Source organism: Chenopodium album, chromosome 22 (genome assembly GCF_948465745.1).
Source record: "Chenopodium album chromosome 22, dcCheAlbu1.1, whole genome shotgun sequence".
In the NCBI taxonomy this organism is placed as follows: Eukaryota; Viridiplantae; Streptophyta; class Magnoliopsida; order Caryophyllales; family Amaranthaceae; genus Chenopodium; species Chenopodium album.
In genome coordinates this window covers 40,885,054-40,906,844 of record NC_137855.1, presented here as the reverse complement: position 1 = coordinate 40,906,844, position 21,791 = coordinate 40,885,054, and the positions used below count along the sequence as shown (strand labels likewise).

Below are 21,791 nucleotides of genomic sequence, written 5' to 3'. Positions count from 1 at the left end.
TATATTACATGTATCATTACCTGTAGATAAATAATGTAAGATAAAAAATTGTTATCTGTACTAATCTCCTCGAGTTATTGGGGAGATAATGCATTTTACAAGTAGGTGACACAAAAATTATACTTAGAGATAATGCATTTTACAAGTAAGTGATAACATTTGTCATGGATTGAATGCTTGATATATTAATTAATTTAGAAACAAAATAAAATCACCATTAATTTTCCATTTACATTCACAATTGAAACCTATGAAATCCATTTTTACACATTTTCTGTTTCTGTTTTTCTCTCTCCTACTTTGCAAAACCCTCCCAAAAATCACACCCCCTTCTTCTTCCTCTCCATTTTCTCTCTCCTCCTTGTTAAAATCCTACCATGTCCAGCAACAAAGAAGAACAACAACAACCTCTAAGCTTCTCAAACCCATCTTCGTCTTCTCCAATCACACTCTCTGAAGGTGACAACTCCTCCAGTTATCTCCTTGAACCTCAGATTGGAAGCGGTTCTAACAGCTTTCAAAGCGACAGTATTCTCTACGATTCCGCCGGAACTAGCACTTGTGACCCTGAGTTTGGCTTCTTTAGACCTGATTTTCGACAAAATACTCTTCTGGGTAGTGTTCAATTCTATGATCGCCATGTTTTTCTTTGCTATAAGAACCCTCGAAATTGGCCCCCTCGTATTGAAGCTGCTGAGTTTGATCGATTGCCTAGGCTTCTTTCTGCTGCTTTGGCTGCTCGTAAATCAGATATGAACAAAGAGGTTGTCAATTTTTTTTTATTTCTTGATTTGGGTTTTTGTTATTTTGAATTGGGTTTGTGTTATTTTTGTTGTTGATTTATCTATTGTTTTGAAAAGATTGATTAATAATGTGGGATTTTTTTTGTAAAATTTGATGAGTATGTTATTTGATATAGTAAATGAAATGGGTTGCTTTGTGAAATTTAAAAGGGGTGAGATTTATGAAGTATCTGATGAATGGTATTAAACTATTGATTTAATAACTGCAATAGTGTGCTTTGGCTTGTTGTTTTGAATTCATTTTGGTTTGGGTATGCCTTTTATTTCCTGTTTCTCACTTGATTGGTGTTCTTTTGTTTGTTTGTTTCTAATTTTGTCATTGTTCCACAAAGACAGTTGATGAGGGGTTTGTGAAATCTTTGATCAAAAGTTAAGTTCTTGATGTAGTAATAGTGATTGGCTAGTTACTTTATTTCATTTTGCTTTAGGTATGTAATTAATTAGGGCTGTTGAACTTAGTGTTGGGGTTGCATTATTTATTGGTTGTGATTATTGTAGGACAGTTGATTTGGGTTAAATCCTCAGATGTTTGGTGAGTAATGAAATACTGAGAGATTTTTTCCTCAGTTCCAAAACTGTTGTCAACTTTGTATTGCTTGGTCTAGTCACTTATGTTCCGAACTCGTTACGATCTTTTCTTATTTTGTTGATTGGTGTATCAGATGGATTGACTGCTAGATGCAAGCTTTATTATACTTCCAATTGGCTGTAATGCAAAATGTAGGTTTCTGGTGTTTTGTGGTCAGGTGTTTCTATTATTATGAGGAATTTTTGTTGCCCCCTTCCCTCCCTCCTTTCCCAAACTTAGTCTCAATGATTTTGTAAAATGTTATAGATACGTCATATATATTTTAGGACTACTCATTGACGGATTTGGAAGTAAACTTTAGTAAGGCAGCTTCGTAAACATTGTAACCATATCCGTTCAGGTGATGCTATCTTTGTGGCATTTATGTATCTGTTTTCTGGAATTTACTACTTCCTATGCCCTGTTTCGGTCAGGAAGATATAGTTAATGCATTAGTAAATGGACAAGATTGTGGGCATGATCAAGCCATCGTTGCTTTTCAGAGATATATGAAGGATCTATTGCTGTTGAGTTAATGCTTGCATGTTATACTATTAATCTAGGGTTACATCATAGTGAAATTCAAGTTGATTTTCCTCGCCTTCATATTTTCCCCAAACATTGTCATCAGCAACCAGAGTGGAATGTACTTCCTGCACTATGTATTTGATTGTTGTCTTAGGTCAGCAGTCAGCACACTTATCAGTGGCTCATTGCTGTGAAGTAAGTACAAGTATAATTGTGTATTTTTGTTGTAAATTATTTATGTCACCTTGTCTGTTGCTCAACTTAAAAGGATGTCGTTTGTGCTGTTTCATGTAAATGACACACATAATCTTGGTTAGCAATAAATAGGAATATGATGATTTTTGAGACCACCTTTTAAAATAGTACCACTATGTGCATTTGATATGCTTGTTACCAAAAGGTATTAATGTATGTATGGGAAGGAGGTGACAGGTTGACCATGTTGCTGTGAATCTTTGGTCTATTGGTTGTTCTTTTTTTTTTTTTTTTTTTTTTTTTCAACACATGGCTGATTGTTCTCTCTGTAAATTATTGGTATTGTTTATTGAAAATAGCCCCTTAGCCATGCTGACTGCTAGTTTCATGAACTTGTTTTCTTATCCTATCTATTTTATTTCCTTGCATCCTGAAGACTCGCCTAACAATCTGTGAGGGGCGTGATGGAACTGAAACATCAAATGGAGACGTATTAATCTTCCCAGACATGATCAGATACAGGTTCCCACACCTTTTGATGTTTATTTCTTGTATTGTTAATATATTGCCTGTCTGCATGGTTCTAGTCTTGTGTGGTGGTTTGTTTGCTATGGCATTCCATAACCTTGGGCAAAAATGCAGGAGATTGACACATTTTGATGTCGATACTTTTGTTGAAGAAGTTCTAATTAAAGATGGTGAATGGATTCCTGGAAACCCGGAGAAGCTGAAAGGCTTTTACATTTTTGTATGTTGTCATGGGAGCCGAGATCGTCGTTGCGGTGTGTGTGGACCTCCTTTGGTTGCTAGATTCAAGGAAGAGGTAGATTTACATGGTCTTCAAGGAAAAGTCTCCATTGGCCCATGCTCTCATGTTGGTGGTCACAAATATGCTGGAAATGTAATAATCTTTGGATCTGGGGTTGACGGGGAAGTCACTGGGCACTGGTAAGGAGTTTATGTTTTCTGGATGCCTCCCCTCCAATAATTTTGAGAGTGGTGCTTGACTTAAAGATATTTGAGTTGCTTCAATAGTAATTCTAGTTACTTTCTGCAGGTATGGATATGTTACACCAGACGATGTTCCTAATTTGCTTGAACAGCATGTTTTGAAGGGAGAAATCGTAGAATGGCTGTGGAGGTGAGTTATCCTTTTGTTCACCCCTCAACAATTTTATTCTATAGCTTCTAGGTAGTGTGCATTTTAGGTTAGGTTCTGGGATTGTTATGTTTTCAAATATGTTGCGGCACACTTTTAACATAAATGCCATGGGACATGTGGTGTAGGCGATATGAATCAGGAACCTTGACTAATTGATGGTATAAGCGGGATTTAAAAATACATATATGACTGTAATAATTTTTGATGTCTTATCTTCTTCAGGGGTCAAATGGGTTTATCTGAGGATGATCAGCAAAAAGCCCAAGAGTTGAGGCTCCAAAACAAAGAAGGAAACCATTCAGGCAATAATAGACAGTTCCCTTCTGAGTTGCCAGAGTCTCCGACAGGTGGATCTCATTTTGGGTCCAATGGCTGTTGCCAGGCAAATGGAAATGCTGCATGCTGTCAATATCCCACCTCAGTGGGAAAGGAGGATGATTTTGTTATCCATGAAGAAGTAAAAGTAGCCAATGGGAAGAAGGGCAAAAAACTATTGCAAAATAACAGCTACAATGGGCTTGGAAAGCGGAAGGTATGTGCTATGCCTTCATGGTTTGAGAGTTGGGAGCGTGAAGATACATACGCAGCCCTTGCCGTTGTTTGTGCTGCTGTTTCAGTTGGTATAGCATATAGCTGCTACAAGCAACTGTAAACCTTGTGTGCCTGGATTTATGTTGTAATGTTAGTAGTGGTCTAATTGATATTTTTAGCAGTTGAATGCATTGTGCATAGAGGAGAATGCAATGTGAATGGTGCAGTGGCATTTTTCTCTTCTGCAATCAGATGAAGATTTGTAATGTAAATGGATTATAATCTGTAAATATGTGTTTCTTAGCGATTTACCAATGGAATATGATTTTTAATTCACATTAATTTGGAAAACAGTGATGCTATCTGCTCTCATTTATACCTTATGTTTTACAGTTTGATAAGTGTTTCTAATATGTTAGTAAATTATCTTAACTTGGTGTTGAATTAAAATCAGATCGACTTATTGGGATCTTCCTAATCAACACTTAAGTGCCAAAATCACTTTGTAAACAGAATTTAACCTGCAGCATAATTTGCTGTTTATAATACAAGTAGTACAGTAGTAGATATAATTTTGTTACTAGTAATATTTCTATTCCTTTGAGAACCTTGGCACTTCAAAGTTTTCTTGTAAAAACCAAAAATTCAGGATTGCCTTGTACTGAATGATTTTCCTAGGGCAAGAAATCAAAGAAAAGACCAGATTGACGTAGCTAAATTTTGAACCTGTCCAATTCTAGCATTGTTCTGAAGTGAAATTACAGTGAAGTCAACATCTTTATTCATAGCCAAAAAGTATCAACGAGACATTCAACAACCATGGTCTTCCATCCCTTGAAAAACTCTTTCTCCTGCCTGTCGTCGAGGCAACTGCCTTATGCACTCAACAAGACGCCTTACACAGTTGATAAGAGGTCTAACTCTTAGCGATAGACAACCAATCTGCGCAATCACACCTCCTGCAATTGCTACAATAGTTACAGGTTCCATGATATAAATTTGCTTTGTTACTGTGTAATATTATGCTGCTAATTTTGTGATTATATAAAGTCGCTTAGCTGTTACGACAAAGTAGATTTTTAGCGATATAAATGCTTTCTTTAAACGCTTATTAACTTACATAGGCTTGCAGTTTCATAATAGATGATCAACTTTGGACATTATTTCAAAATTGCAACATGAAATCCTAAATTAGGAGTTACTAGATTACAGGCTACAACAATATACGTTGATAGATAGCAATAACCGCAGGGAACATTCTCGAACATATATAATCATTTATCAGGTGGCTAAAAGAAATTATACAAGATATTATGATATTTATGAATTTGACCTTCAGTCCTGCCTAAGATATATAAGTAGAGGTACAACATCCGCTAAGGTGGTGTTTTCATGCCTCAACCACTTCCGACATGCCTGCATTGAGGTAATCCAAAGCATCGGTTATACATAATCGAAGATGAAAGTATGCTCTTCAAGGACTAAAATCTGTCATGAAGTGATTCTTGGCCTCAAGCATTGGTGTCTAGCAGATTGCAGACCAAAGGGTGAAAACCCTTCCTGGTTTTTTTTCCATATCAGTTAATTTTGATGTCTAGATCACTTATCTGTTTCGAGAGCGATCTTACAAGCCCATTCTGATCCTTCTGGTCTTCCAATCGATGAAATTCGGATTCTATGGTTTTCGCAATTTTGGCATCATCAGGGTCAGGCTCGGGGAACGCCACATGGAAGGACCCTTGTTGTTTCAAGGGTGCTGTCGGAGCAGCTTGCTCCCTGACATAATTATATAGTTCTTGATGGAAAGGGTGATCAAAAGAGAAACAATTATCATTCGTCCCATTTCTGGAGTGTCGTGATGACCCAGATCCTTCTCTCTTACAAAAATGTGGGAGGGACGCATAATCCATAATCTGAAACCAGGTTGCATTTCACAAATTAGTCAGCCCATCATGATGTATTTAGACAACAAAGGTATCCACATGTTTCACAAAGTAGGAAGAGGGAAGGGAAAGGAATTTATTTTTACTATAGTGGAAAGTAAATTGGATCCTCCATTTACGTTCCTTTCTTTTCCGTCCATTCATATCAAAACAAAGGAAAATGGATCCATTACTTTCCCTTTCCTTCCTCTTATAATACTTTATCCAAGCACATTATAAAGGTATCCACATAGAAATACAGAAGGGGGTTTCTGTGCCACAGTTTCGGCAAATACATGTTGAACATATACAAGGAAAAAAATATAAAGAATAAAACTAAAGTCTTGATAGGTATCTATGTCAATAAAAGAACTGAAGATAAGGGAAACAAATAACTACAAGTGGCATTTTTTTTCCTAACGTTTCGTATTGGCGAATTCCTCGAATTTTTGAGAGTAAAGGAAAGTGGAGATTTCAAGTAAGTTTCTATATTCAATTTCCTCTCGTCTTACCAAAACCCATCTATGTTTTGAAGCCAAAAATGGTAAGCTCATTTATTTCATTTCCTTTCCTTTCTTTTGCCTCCAAATCCCTATACAAAACAAGACGAAAGTTCTATAATATTTAATTATTATGCATCAATGCTTTGTCATTCAATCTTTCACTGACACACTAATGTTCAACTCCACTTAAACACTAAATATCCACCTAAGTACAGTAGTCTATTAAAGTATATCAGAATAATCCCAAAAATATCCAGCTAGGTCAAATAGCATTGGACAAGAGGGTCTGACAATAATCATTTTATCTACCTGCTAAATACCCATTGAAAGTTGGTAGTTAAGATGGATCACAAAAAAAAAAAAAAAGAGTAAACAGGCGAAACTCTACAGCTGGAAGGAATTCAATCTGCCCACATAATAACCCATCAGTCTAACCCCTCCCTTATAATAACTCTTCTCAACTAGGATTTTCCTCGATAATTAGAAACCATGTTTTTCTGAACCTGACATTTCCAAGAATATGTGAAAATAGTATATAGTTAATCATGTGTAGATATCAAGAAATAAATCTATCTGATCCAAGGAATAGTGGCATATTGCAGTACTTTAGGATCTGAATGGCTCAGTAAAACATGCAGCTAGAATTTCGGGAAAACAAAAAGGAAGATTGAGAACATGAATACTAAATTGATGATCTACGAAGCAATATTACTCCGTACTTAAGTATAAAAGTTTACCTTCAGTAACTCGTCCCTGCCACATCCTTGAAGAACCTGAATTTTCTTCCGAGTCCTCTCTTGCAGAAGAGGCCTAACAACCTGTTGACATGCCATTAGAGATGGACCACCTTTGATAGCATCTACTTTATGTGGAAAGAATTAGTTAAGAGGCAAACCTTCCAACATGCTGAGAATATATATGGTGCATTAACAATGTAATAAGTATCAGTCTTCTCTGGATAGTTCAAGTCGTCAATAGTTGTTATTACAGTCAGCAGCTACAAATGAACAGAAGCAATAAAATGAGTGTTGGACGCCACATTTAAGGTAACATAAAATCAGTTCAACATTTTGCATAAAGCAAAGAAGGTAACAAAATGAATAGAGAACCACTAAGAACAGATTTGAAGAAAAAGAAACAGGAAAAGATGGAATGGAAAAAAAAGGGCAGGTGTGGTGGACATGGGAGGGTATATTATTCTTTATACTGAAGACGAGATTCCAAGGATATGTTCCCATCACCAATTAATGGCATAGAATCTATGTAGCTGTTCCCACCAATTTGGACTAAAGTTGGTAAGGGTATAGTGAAGTGTTGAAATGATGAGATTCCGAGTGAAGTGAAACAACCTCTAACCAAAACAAAGGACTAAGGTCTAGACAATTATTTATGTCAAATGTAGATATCGTACAAAGGAACCAATCAAGTGGAAAGACAATTGATGAAATAACCACACTCCCAAGTCTCCACTTACAAAGAGTCCAACAGTGACCAAGAATATGTTCCCGTCGCCGTTTAATGGCAAATGCAGGAATGTTTGGAAAGTGTTTAAAGCCCATATAGCCAACTTATAAGTCTTCTCCAGCTCCGATCATCTCACAATATTCTCCTCTACATAACTTAATGGGACAATGGAAGAATTGAGTAGAGGACCATCAATGGTTTAAAAAGTTACCTTTATTTGATTAAGGGCGGATAATTTCAAGCCAGTCATATCAAGCACCTTGATGCAGCTACTAATCAGTCGTCCACACTTCTGTGATGCCATTGGCTGCAGAACACAAATCGAAAAGTCCTTTAGATATAGATTAACACGTATATGCTCTACATGAATGCACCCATACTAGCATCATACATTCATACTCAAATACTCACCATCACAACACGGTCTCTGTATTCATTCATTTGGATGTGTGACTGCACGTAGTAGTGGACCTATAGAAAGAAATTTGATGCAAATAAGAAATAATTATAGTATTTATATACAAGAGTAACAAAGGATATGAATTAAAAGCAGAGAGATCCTTCTTAAGCCAAGCAATATGCTTTAAGTTACAATCACAACACTACACCTTTTTTGGCCAAACAGACAAGATTTTCCCCTACCATTCCAAGCAGCATGCAAGGACAAGAAACAAAGAATCTATCCGGAGTAATAGAATACCTAATCTTTTTATCAATAATTTGGAACAGTTTAGTGAAGCTGCAGAGAAGCAAACTGCCCGTGCAACATCTTGTGTTTCAGATCTCAGTGAATAACTTAATTCAACTATCTCAATGACTCTACCAGAGTACCAGGGCAAACAGAGAGTTTATCCAGAACAATGAAATAGCCAAAGTCCCAAATCATGAAGCATTAATCATCCGTGAATTTAGATCATTTTAATGAAGCTGCACAAATGACAATAGCCCATGGGACATCTTGATTGCAGTTCAATTATTTAATTAAGTGTCGAAATTCAATTCTTTTTTTTTTTTTTTTTTTTTCTTCTTTGCATTTATTGTAATGCACTAGCTAACACTGCAACAGAAAAGATACTAATAAAGAAACTCAATCCCCTGATTATCATTCAATACACTTTCTAAATGGTAAAAAGGGCAAACAAGGATTAACTTACAGATGCTTTGTCGTATGTACTATGCCCCACACCAACAGCAATAACAGGCATACCCTGATAAACACAAAAATCACCTTCAGTTGAATTAATACAATTGTAATTCTGTATTGTGCAGTACTGGAAGCCAAATGCACCCAGAGGACATAGATGAAGGTAGTTTTACCTCTTTTGAGTAACCTGAAAGTCCTACAAGCTGGGAGTCACGTACTTTTCGGTAAAGCTCAGCAGGAACAATAGGTTTCTAGGAAAATGAAAATACTGGATTAGAATGTTAGATCATACATACAGGCTACTCATGATAATTCACCCACATAAAGACTCAAACTTACTAAAAGACATTAGTGAATAGTAATAATATACATCAAGACCCGTGAGTTTTATAACGTCTCAGGATTGTAACTAAAAAAGCGATCATTAGTTGCACTTACTGTTAGTATATTGTCAATATCATTTTGCACCCTCCAATTTAAGCTGTCAACCAACTGCAGAAACTCACTAATGTCAGATATAATTTCAATTTAGTGTGTAGTCTAAAGAAATCAAGAATGTGTATAGCAGAGTTTCAACTGATATCAATCTCGATTACCATTTTGTGTGCCTTCTCAACATTCCAATCCCTAGCTCTGAGAAACCTCATATAAGTATCAGTAGGGTACCCCTGATGCATATTCTGAAATACAACACGGAAAATAGGGTCGTTAATATATAATCAATGCTTAGTCTAAAAACTCCCGAAGATATAAACTTCTACACTCTTCATAAAACCAGAAGTATAATAAGCTTAACCAGTGCAAACAAAAACAGAACTACGATATCTAGATCAAGTGTAAATCCCACGACACCAACCCATGCTAAATGCAAGTAATAAACAATAAACAAATCGAAGATGTATCATTACTAAGTCATCTCATTGTTAACAAGCCAAGAATCATCGAAAATACCAGCAGCAAACTCAATAAAATCATCACCATAACCATCAACCGTAACAAAAAATGCATGGAATTTAGGATCACATCTAACTTTAGTGGCAGAAAATTCCATCAAAATCCAAAAGACGGCAGCCTCACACAAACGGATCTAGTGGTGTACAAGGAGAATTGGCCATAAATGATTCTTTAATCAACCATATATAATGATAAAAGTTTACCAGATCAAATCTTTTGGATCAAAGAGACATCATTTCACAGTGTCGGTGCTCCAACATAATTCAATCACAAAGACAAGATTCTTACTCAAACTAGCTTGTAAAGATCAGAATTAGTCAAAATTAGTGACTTATTGACCAAATTGTATCAGACAATTAAACCAAACAATCATAAAAAATAACATTAAATCACAAAATCAGAAGATAATAAACCCAAATCAGTAACCCATCAAATTTAACTAAGATAATAATCAGATCAAAATAACCCCAATTACACTAAAAAATAAAAAGGTAAAATCTGAGATTAATAAAAAGTAATAGAAACAGTTAAACTAACCTGGAAAGTCTTCTTCAGTGATTCATCAACTGCAATAAAAATGCCACATTTGAAGAGATTATGAAGTGTAAATCAAAGATCAGAACTTTTTAACTCAACTTTCAAAAGAAACAAAAATCCCAAAAAAAAAACCTTTTTTTTTTAATTGGGGGTGGAAATTAAAATTAAAAATAAAAAATACTAACCTCCTTCCATCAAAGTTTCAAACTTTTTGATAGCATCTTCATTAGCAATACCCATTTCGAATTCACTGGAAAAAATTGTGAAGTGGGTCCTCTTAAAAACGAATTGGGATCCTTAATAAGAAAAAAAAACCCCTTTTTTTTAATGTTGTTGAAGAGAGAGAAAGAGGAGAGAGAAAAAGAAAAGGAGGAATGAAATGAAACTAAGTTTGCAATTCACACCCACCCTGACTGGACTGTCCTCTCTGCAATCTGGAATTTGCTCCTCTCCTTTTATGATGATGGAAGAGTGAAATCACAGCGCTTTCTTTCTCTCTCTATCTCTATTTCTCTTTCTCTCTCTAAAATTATTATTATATTATTATAATTATTGAATGTTGACAAGATTTTTCACCATTAAAATCAAAGTTTAAATACTGTATCTGTATGTAACAGCAATTGTACTGCTTGGAAAAAAGAAAGATTACTTTTTAAGAAATAAAAATAATACATGTATGGTATAGAAAGATTATTACCTCATGTATTTAATGTAGGGCCTATATGTTGATCTTTTCTATTCAAGCATTTACTTGTAATTTTTTTTTTTTTTTTTTTTTTTTTTACGATTTGAATTATTTTTCTCTTTATCCCCGTTTCATAAATTTCTTCTCATTTATCTTGAAAGCATTCATTTTTTTGGTATAAATAAATTTTTGAAAAGTTGATATTATAAAAACTTTGTGTTGAATCAAATCTTCCGTAACAAATCCTTCAAAAAAAAAAAAAAAAAAACTTCCAAAACAAAGTTTTACTTGATAATATTTTTTTGTCTTATATTTTGCATTTGTTTACGAAAGTTCTTACCACTTTTCGATCTATTTTACAAACCTTACCCTCTCTTACCACCACATATCATATTGCATGTCCTTTTATGTACAGGTGTAAAAAAAAAAAAAAAACTATATGTAAAAATCAAAACATCTCACATTTTAACTTAGTGCAATTTATTATATGTCCTTTTATCATATAAAAAAAAATTAATGACATTAATAAACAAAAATCAATAAAAATTGAATTGATTTATTACTTTATGCATAATTTTCTGTTATTATAGGATATCTAAGCATAAAATATTACTCAATATACATGTATTATACAAGTAATTTTCTTCGGAAAAAAAAAAAAGAAGGTTGTAATTAGGGATAGAAAGCATGACCTTAATTTCCTTCATTATCTAAGGACTATTCTACTTTATTTTGTCTAATTTTGACTATTGACCATAGGCATAGCTAATCTAATCAAACGAAGTACTTGGTAAATGAAATCAGCTATAATGTTCTTACTAAAACAGTTTATTTCTTTTTGAGACAAAGGTTTGTGTTTTATGTCTAACCCCTTTGGATAGGTTTGTAATAGCCGTCTAGCCGACACAAATGCCAATATACTTCGAATTGAATTTTAAGTAGTTAAAGTGTTAAGACTTAATTAAACTTCTGAAAGTGATACGTATTTAAGATCTGGATCGGATCTTATCTTCATATACGTACTTTGATTTTTCTTTATATGAAGCTCTCCATGTTAAAAATATACCGTATAATAAAATACGGAGTAAATTGATTTTTAGCCTTTAGTCACTTTTGTGTGCATACTTGCATAGCATAAAACGCATATGCATGTAATTAAGCTAGCTATAACACATAAAATTGTAATTACAAGATAAAGAGGGTTTTATTGCAAATTTGAAATCAATTAATTAACAGTCTCCCTTTGTAAATCCATGTCTACTTTTGAATAATTATGATAATGTTGATAATTTTCATTTTGATGTTATCAGGCACAAGTCGCACAACGAAATTTCCTGAGAGAATTTTCTGTCTTTTAGCTAATAAATAGTAAAGAAAGTTCCACCCAAAAAATATAATTGTAGTAAAGGAAAGAGCCAAAAGTTATACATGTACATAGTACAAACTTCCTGATCTCTCTCTTGAGTCTCCCATAGAAAAGTTCAATTTTCATTTTATAATTAATTACATATACGAGTAATTATATAACTCCATCCATTTGACATTCAAAAAAACAACATTTTGATTATTATAGGTCAAATATGTGAACTATGACAAATTTTTTTTAACTAATAATCCGCATGTAAATAGTGAAAAACAAACAATATCAATTTAAATGAAATTAAAACATGTTAGGATAACATAACAATTAAAAATTTCTCATTTTTTTTATTAATTCGTAACGAATAATTTTACTTTGTTAAAGTTACGTCTTATATACAAACTCAATAATTATAAAAAGTCAAATCACTCAAATATATAGCGCATTGCCGCACAGTGCATAACTAGAAACGGATGGATTATAAAAGGTGTAAAAGAAGGGGGAAAAACTATCAAAGATGACGAAGCTTGCAATGATTTTTAAAGTTGAATTCATTCTTAAATCCAAGAACTTTCACGCGTAGATAAGTAAAAAAGGAGTATCCTATAATAGTATAATATAAAGGGGTCCCAAAAAAAAAAAAAAAGAATAAATAAGCTCCAGTTATTTGGTATGTAAACCGTGAAATTGAAATTTACTTTGTAGAAGTATATATTTTATAGTCAATATTTCTGAATCATGAGGAGTTGTTAAAGTTTGGTAGCATTTTCAAACATGCATATAGTGCACATGCATACAAGTTGGTAGAAGAACTTAATCTTTAACCTACCACATTAACCTCTTTTAATTAATTATTTATTTGATTTTATGGTAAAACAATTGACGTTTTATGTCAAATATGAAGCTAATTACCACCAACTTTCTTGCATAAAACTATAGATTGTACATCAACTTTATGTGAGATAATTTATTGTAGATAGATGCTAAATTTAAATTAGCTATAATTAGCCTTTAACTTGATAGATAGGTAAGTTGTGTCAATTTTTTAATAAAGAATTAAAAAGTATTTTATTTAGATAGAAAGATAAGTTCGTTGTAAGAGTTTTTTCATAGGTAATACTACCACTATGCACATTTAGGTAATGCAATACGTTCATATATATAATTAGTTTATTTAAAGATTAGAATACAACTAACAAATATATACATGTCATCAATTATGACTAATAAGTAAATTTTTTAATAAAAATGACACGGATGTGTTGTTTGTACTATAATCTTTGTTATCATGTTGAAAAAGTGCCTGAAAGGAGTCGCATGCTTCATACTTAATTTAGTTTTATGGTTGCATGTAAGTTCATTTTTGAGCAAAATTATTAATAGTCCTTTCATTTTATAATATACAAAAGATTTAATGTATATGACTTAAGATATACTTATATTACGTTATTGGTTTGTTTTAAAATATTTTTTATAAAATTATTTGCGTAAACTAAAATAATATGTAGAGTAGTTGAATGAATAGAAAAAAAGTAGTATTTCTCATCTTTTATTTCAATAATCTAGTCAAGTAGTCATGTTATTTGTCTATGACATATGTTACATACTCAATTCTCCTACCTACCTAGCTAGTTTTTGTGATGTCCAATAAACTATGCTTAATTCGGCTTAATTATAAACTCATTATAAATTAATAATTATCGTATTCACTATGGAATTGAAGTGACCCGTATCTAATCTTTCCTTTTCAATATATTAACATCTAAATCAAAGTGATGATCGGTATCTAATCATCTTTTTATAAGAAGAACCACTTCCATTTAATTAGTTGATTAATCTTAACAACGCAATTAATTAAAAGAAGATTAAGATAATACAATATATGAATGTGATAAGAAGAGAATATTAACGAACTATATGGATGACATTGCATGACATACCACGCACATACACAAATACTGTCCGTTAATAGCCAAAGGTATAGATGCCCATCTTATTTTACGTCTTTTGGTTGACATTGTTAGGAAGAATATTCATACCTTTTTTTTTCATAACTAAAATTACACTAGCTCTTTATTAAGCAATGGCCAACATTTAGTACCAATACTTCTTTTTTTTCTTTTTCGGGGGGAATGGGAGTGGGCCGGAGGATCGGAATAACGGGGGATAAATACCCTGGCCTTTACAATATACCTTAGCAACAACGATGCAATTACCTAATATATTTATGTGAAAGAGGTTGTAATTAGGGGTCTTCACAAATCGGCTCGGAGCCTCGGACCGGACCAGACCGAATCTGGTTTTCGGGTTTGGAGTTTATTTTCCCGCGTCGGTCTTCGGTTCGAACCGGTCCAAAACCCTATAAAAACCGGTCTTGGACCGGATCGACTTTTTTGATAAATATATTCATGAAACCTTAAATAATGGTTAACATTATCCTTAATAAGCTTAGAAAACTTTAACGTTATGAGCTTTTTTTTGTACTAAACATATAAAAAAAAGACGTTCAAATATAGTTTTTTCTGTATGTTTTTCAAGGTTTCCATAAAATTATTAATAACTTAGAATTCTTTTTTAAAACATTCTAAAGCGGTCCGGTCTGGGTTTTAAACCGATTCTTTCAGTCTAGCCCGGGTTCGATCTTAGCTTAATTGGTCCGGTCTTTTGTTCTTAAATCCTAATTTTTGGTCCGATCTGATCTTGGACGGATGAACAACCCTACTTGCAATATGTAAGGATCTAGCTATAAGGGGGTCAGATATTGAGTAAATATATCATTGATTAATTACTCGTTTTCATTAAATATGTACTTCCTCCGTTTTCTTTTACTTGCAACACAGCCTTGTGGCACGTGTTTTGAGCTCTGGTTTATGTAATGTAAATGGACAAATTTTTCATTATAATTTTTACAAATGATACTTAACTCTATTCTAATTTTCGTGTAAAAATTATATTGATAAAATTGCTCGTTTACCCTCACTAATCATCTCCTAAAACTGCATGCTTAAAAGGTGTGTTGCAAGTAAAAGAAAACGGAGGAAGTATGTGTTAAAAGGTTGGATTTAGATGTTTAGCTATTCCTGATACATGTAACATGTTGATGATAAAATGATAAATCTACAAAACGACTATATAATCGTTGTCTTTCTTCAATGATATTTTTTTTTTTTTAAAAAAAAAAAAAAAAACCTAAATACTCTATAATTAAAAAATGGTAGAGACAAGGTTTCAAAAAAAAAAAAAAAAAATTGCTTGAGACAAATTCAATTATTAACTCATAATAGTTGCTTATTAACATATTTTATTAATTACTACGTACGTAATACTTCGTATGTATTTGTAATCAAATTAAATCAATTTCAAAAGCTATGTGCAAATAAGGAGAATATATTTTTCACTGGTGACAAACTGGCAATGCTATTGGCTAAACATTTCTCCCAAGTTCTGACCAAACAAAAAGAAAAAAAAAAAAAAAAAAAAAAAAATCTAGATTATGTTCATTGCAACCTAATTAACAAGTAAAATATTCCCTTAATCAAGCAAACACTTTTAATTAGTTAGGCAAAGGAGGAGACAATTTAAAGGCGTTAGTTTAATTAGCCATCTTGTCTCATCTCTAATCTAATTACTTTAATTATGAACCACATTCAAAGGTACGAGTATTACTAAACCACACATAATGACAAGAAACACCTATGTCATGCATCCATCCTTCACCCAAAAAAGATGCTATAATAATTCAACATACGACTACAAGTATGTATTCTTTCCCTACTTGTGGAAATCTTCTAGTTCGAGGCATATACGAGTATTATTAGCAAAATGCTTTGCCTTTGCCCATATATAATTTAGCAAAGCAACTATCTTGCTCACCTCGCCGAGGGCACATATCCAAGTTGGCTCCCCACTTATTAGGGCCTAAGATTTTAATTCACCTTTTAGAGACAACGGAATGATGTAGACGAGATCAATCTTTAAAATTGAATATTAGTGACAAACATTAAAAATCTAACAAAATTCCAAATGATTATATGCTGATAATATGTCAATTGTCAGTTTGTCACTTTTGATTATTTTGAATACCGGATCATACAACGTAACATACTCTTGCTTATTTATCGACAAGAGTCTTAATCTAACGAGCTTGTACTCATGTAAACAGTGGAATCCGTACAAGTGGGCGTCTGAATTGTGAATGTACTCAGGCGAGTTGGCGATAAGAGTACACAGGCAAAAGGAAGTTTGCAGGGCTTGTGAGTTGTGACGGTCTAGAAGGCTAGAAGGTCAAGGCAAGCGGGTCCAAAATACCAAGTGTCTTAGAGCATCAATGAACTTTCAAGTGTTAAAATGTAAAAGATGATGCAATATGCGTAAAAGCCAATAAGTAAACAATACACAATCATTTAATCAGAGATATTTGGATAGAAAGCGGTCAAAGCTTTTAAACTTTGAGAATAATCAAATGGGAATCGCCACCTTAGCTGGTCTAAGCTAGCCATCACAAAACTCGTTGGCCAAAAATGTGATGAAATAAGCATTGTTAGACATTGGAGTTTGTACTACATTATTGACTTAAATAAAGCTACGTTTGATAATTGACTAGTGATGTTGAATTGTTGCCTAATCCTTTCGATTTATAGGAAGCCTACATTCATTTTTTTTCAACGGAGTAATTATTTATGCAATACATCTTCAATGACTTATCAGTATAATACACAAAATTGGAGCGATTTAGGAGGTGTCAAGAGGTAGTGTTGGAATTTCACGGAACCCTACGGGATGAATCGCGAAACTATATAATATTGTGTGGACCCATATATAACCATTATCCGGCAACGTAAAGGCCCCGTGAGAGCTAATAGCCAATACAACAGGCATGTACGTAAACGGGTAAAATGACAAGTTAATTAAAGGAAAATTGGATGGTTCCACCCACCAAATTAAACTCTCAGAGGGTATTAAGGACCATGGTAATTAAAAATCTCGGCAATTTTTATTTCTGAGCGAAAAAAGATCAAAAAATTACAAAATTGAAGGCTATATAATCCAAAGTTTTTGAGGAAATTTTGATGTTTCAGGGCCCGATGGCGAAAAGTGTTAAGATCCTAATGCTGTCAAAAATTGACTCGATCCGAGAACCCGACCTTAACCGCAATGATCTAAACCCAGTCTCTACTCGTACAATGGGGTGGATTATAACCTTTAATTTTGCCACTTTTATGACAAAATATAATGATTATATATGGTTACAAATGGTATTATATAACACAAAAATGTATCCATTAGGGTCTCAAGGCTATTCGCCACTGGGCCCCGAAATCTCAAAAAGCGTGGATTATCCTACAATTTTGTAATTTTTTGACCTTTTTTCGCCCGAAAATAAAAATTTCCTAGATGCTTACCTTGGTCCCTAATACCCTCCAGTAGTCTAATTGGGTCGGTGAAACCATTCCATATGCCCTTAAACGGTAATTTTACCCGTACACAACTTGTAGTGATTTCATAAACTCAAGCCAACCACAGACGTTTATGACAACATATAATGATCATATATGGTTTCAAACGACATTATATGACCCCGAGATGTATCCCTAAGGGTCTCAAGGATTTTTTCCACTAGGCCCCGAAGCATCAAAATTTCCTCAAAAAGCGTGGATTAGCCTTCAATTTTGTAATTTTTTGACCTTTTTTCGCCCGTAAATAAAAATTGCCGAGATTTTGACCATAATCTCTAATACCCTCCGGGAGTCCAATTGTGTCGATGGAACCGCACAATATGCCCTTAAACGGTCATTATACACGTTCACAACTTGTAGTGATTTCGTAAACTCAATCCTACCACGGACGTTTATGACAACATATAATGATCATATATGGTTTTCAAACGATATTATATGATCCCGAGATGTATCCCTAAGGGTCTCAAGGCTTTTCGCCACCGGGCCCCGAAACATCAAAATTTCCTTAAAAAGCGTGGATTATAGCCTTCAATTTTGTAATTTTTGACCTTTTTTCGTCCGAAAATAAAAATTGCCGAGATGTTTACCATGATCCCTAATACCCTTCGGGAGTCCAATTGTGTCGATGGAACCGCCCAATATGCCCTTAAACGGTTATTATACACGTTCACAGCTTATAGTGATTCGAAAACTTAATCCTACCACAGACGTTTATGACAACATAGAATGATCATATATGGTTTCAAGCGACATTATATGACCTTGAGATGTATCCCTAAGGTTCTCAAGGCTTTTCGCCACCAGGCCCCGAAACATCAAAATTTCCTTAAAAAGCATGGATTATATAGCGTTCAATTTTGTAATTTTTTGACCTTTTTTCTCCCGGAAATAAAATTTCGGAGATGTTTACCAAGGTCCCTAATACCCTCCAGCAGTCCAATTGTGTCGATGGAACATTCCAATATGCTCTTAAACAGTCATTATACCCGTTCACAACTTGTAGTGATTTTGTAAACTCAAGCCTACCACCGACGTTTATGACAACATATAACGATAATATATGGTTTCCAACGGCATTACATGACCCCGAGATGTATCCCTTAGGATCTCAAGGATTTTCGTCACCGGGCCCGAAACATCAAAATTTCCTCAAAAAGCGTGGATTATAGCCTTCAATTTTGTAATTTTTTGACATTTTTTCGCTCGAAAACAAAAATTGCCGAGATATTTACCATGGTCCTTAACACCCTCCGGGAGTCCAATAGTGTCGATGGAACTGCCCCATATGCCCTTAAACGGTCATTATACACGTTCACAAGTTGTAGTGATTTCGTAAACTCAATCTTACCACGGACGTTTATGACAACATATAATGATCATACATTGTTTCAAACGACATTATATGACCCCGAGATGTATCCCTTAGAATCTCAAGGCTTTTCGTCAACAGATCCCGTAACATCAAAATTTTCTCAAAAAGCGTGGATTATAGCCTTCAATTTTGTAATTTTTTGATCTTTTTTCGCCTAGAAATAAAAATAGCCGAGATGTTTATCATGGTTCTTAATACTCTCCAGGAGTCCAATTGGGTAGATAGAACTTCTTAATACGCCCTTAAACGGTCATGGTACACGTTCACAACTTGTAGTGATTTCGTAAACTCAAGCCTACCACGGAAGTTTATGACAAGATATAATGATCATATATGGTTTCAAACGGCATTATATGACCCCGAGATGTATCCCTAAAGGTCTCAAGGCTTTTCACCACCAGATCTCGTAACATCAAAAATTTCTCAAAAAACGCGCATTATTCAATTTTGTAATCTTTTGACCTTTCTTCGCCCAGAAATAAAAATTGCCGAGATGTTTACCATCGTCCCTTATACCCTCATGAAGTCTAATTGTGTCGATGGAACTGTCCAATATGCCCTTAAACGGTCATTATACACGTTCACAACATGTAGTGATTTCGTAAACTTCATCCTACCACGGACGTTTAATTTATGACAACATATAATGATCATATACGGTTTCAAACGACGTTATATAACCTCGAGATATATCCCTAAGGGTCTCAAGGCATTTCGCCAACGGGACCTAAAACATGAAAAGTTCCTCAAAAAGCGTGGATTATAGCCTTCAATCTTGTAATTTTTTGACCTTTTTTCGCCCGGAAATAAAAATTGCCGAGATGTTAATCATGGTTCTTAATATCCTTTGGGGGTCCAATTGGGTTAGTGGAATCATCAAATATGTCCTTAAACGATCATTTTATCCATTCACTACTTGTATATATTTCGTAAACTCAAGTTTACCACGAACGTTCATGACTATATATAATGAGCATATATGGTTTCAAACAACATTATTTGACCCCGAGATGTATCCCTAAGGGTCTCAAGGCTTTTCGCCACTAGGCCGAAAATCAAAATTTCATCAAAAAGCGTGGATTATAGCCTTCAATTTTGTAAGTATTTGACCTTTTTTTGGCCCAGAAATACTAATAGCCGAGATGTTTGATGGTCCCTAATACCCTCCAGGAACCCAATTGTTTCGATGGAACCGCCCAATACGCCCTTAAACGGTCATTATACACGTTCACAAGTTGTAGTGATTTCGTAACCTCAATCATACCACGGACGTTTATGACAATAGATAATGATCATATATGGTTTCAAACAACATTATATGACCCCGAGATGTATCCATTAGAATCTCAAGACTTTTCGTCACCGAGTCCCGAAACCAAAAAATTTCCTTAAAAAGCGTGGATAACAGCCTTAAATTTTGTAATTTTTTTGACCTTTTTCGCCCGGAAATAAAAACTGCTGAGATGTTTACCATGGCCCATAATACATCCCGGGAGTCCAATTGAGTCGGTGGAACCGCACAATATACCCTTGAATGGTCATTTTACTTGTTCACAATTTGTAGTGATTTCGTAAATTCAAGCCTACCACGGACGTTGATGACAACATATAATGATCATATATGGTTTCCAACGGCACTATATGACCCCGAGATGTATCCCTAAGGGTCTCAAGGATTTTCGCCACTGGGCTCCGAAATATCAAAATTTCCACAAAAATCGTGGATTATAGCCTTCAATTTTGTAATTTTTTGACCTTCTTTTGCCCAGAAATAAAAATTTCCGAGATGTTTACTATGGTCCCTAATACCCTCCGCGAGTCCAATTGTGTCGATGGAACTGTCCAATATGCCCTTAAACGGTCATTATACACGTTCACAACTTGTAGTGATTTTGTAAACTCAATCCTACCACGGACATTTAAGATAACATATAATGATCATATATGGTTTCAAAAGGCATTATATGACCCAGAGATGTATCTTTAAGGGTCTCAAGGCTTTACGCCACCGGGCCCCGAAACACCAAAATTTTCTCAAAAACCGTGGATTATAGCCTTTAATTTTGTAATTTTTGACATTTTTTCGCTCGAAAATTAAAATTGCCGAGATGTTTATCAAGGTTCTTAATACCCTCCGGGAGTCCAATAGGATAAGTGGAATCATACAATATACCCTTAAACGGTCATTTTACCTGTTCACTACTTGTAGTGATTTCGTAAACTCAATCCCACCATGGACGTTTATGATAATAGATAATGATCATATATGGTTCAAACGGCATATGACTCTGAGATGTATCCCTAAGGGTCTCAAGGTTTTTCGCCACCAGACCCTGTAACATAAAAATTTCCTCAAAAAACATGGATTGTAGCCTTTAGTTTTGTTATTTTTTGATCTTTTTTCGACCGGAAATAAAAATTGTTGTGATGTTTACCATGGTCTTCAATATCCTCCGGGAATCCAATTGTATCGATGGAACCGCCCAATATGCCCTTAAACGGTCATTATGCACGTTCGCAACTTGTAGTGATTTCGTAAACTCAATCCTACCACGGACGTTTAAGACAACATATAATGATCATATATGATTTCAAAGAGCATTA

The 21,791-nt window shown here is 34.3% G+C and overlaps 2 protein-coding genes across 3 annotated transcripts; one reads left to right on the top strand and one right to left on the bottom strand.

Annotated features, from left to right (window-relative positions):
• Positions 1 to 263: 263 nt before the first annotated feature.
• Positions 264 to 4,123, top strand: LOC145604773 (uncharacterized). The gene is made up of 5 exons (XM_081660725.1): positions 264 to 764; positions 2,531 to 2,616; positions 2,737 to 3,042; positions 3,152 to 3,235; positions 3,479 to 4,123. Exons 1-5 carry the CDS (start codon positions 378 to 380, stop codon positions 3,906 to 3,908), a joined length of 1,293 nt encoding a protein of 430 aa, XP_081516851.1. The 5' UTR covers positions 264 to 377; the 3' UTR covers positions 3,909 to 4,123.
• An 878-nt stretch (positions 4,124 to 5,001) lies between these two features.
• On the bottom strand, positions 5,002 to 10,863 carry LOC145605056 (phosphatidylinositol/phosphatidylcholine transfer protein SFH1-like). 2 transcript variants are annotated; one of them, XM_081661071.1, is made up of 12 exons: positions 10,720 to 10,855; positions 10,497 to 10,607; positions 10,312 to 10,340; positions 9,417 to 9,500; positions 9,259 to 9,312; positions 8,994 to 9,071; positions 8,831 to 8,884; positions 8,088 to 8,147; positions 7,888 to 7,983; positions 7,108 to 7,209; positions 6,950 to 7,030; positions 5,002 to 5,700 (listed from the first exon to the last, which is right to left on the bottom strand). In XM_081661071.1, exons 2-12 carry the CDS (start codon positions 10,549 to 10,551, stop codon positions 5,365 to 5,367), a joined length of 1,029 nt encoding a protein of 342 aa, XP_081517197.1. In that variant the 5' UTR covers positions 10,552 to 10,607; positions 10,720 to 10,855; the 3' UTR covers positions 5,002 to 5,364. The 2 variants fall into 2 exon arrangements, with proteins under 2 accessions (XP_081517197.1, XP_081517196.1); XM_081661070.1 differs by having other exon boundaries at positions 10,497 to 10,863.
• Positions 10,864 to 21,791: the final 10,928 nt, after the last annotated feature.

Coding starts and splice junctions, on each gene's coding strand:
- LOC145604773 (XM_081660725.1), top strand. CDS start 378: ATGTCCAGCAACAAAGAAGAACAACAACAACCTCTAAGCTTCTCAAAC. Junction 2,617..2,736: donor CCAGACATGATCAGATACAG/GTTCCCACACCT, acceptor GCAAAAATGCAG/GAGATTGACACATTTTGATG. Junction 3,236..3,478: donor ATCGTAGAATGGCTGTGGAG/GTGAGTTATCCT, acceptor TATCTTCTTCAG/GGGTCAAATGGGTTTATCTG.
- LOC145605056 (XM_081661070.1), bottom strand. CDS start 10,551: ATGGGTATTGCTAATGAAGATGCTATCAAAAAGTTTGAAACTTTGATG. Junction 8,148..8,830: donor GTACATACGACAAAGCATCT/GTAAGTTAATCC, acceptor TTCTTTCTATAG/GTCCACTACTACGTGCAGTC. Junction 7,984..8,087: donor ACAGAGACCGTGTTGTGATG/GTGAGTATTTGA, acceptor TGTGTTCTGCAG/CCAATGGCATCACAGAAGTG.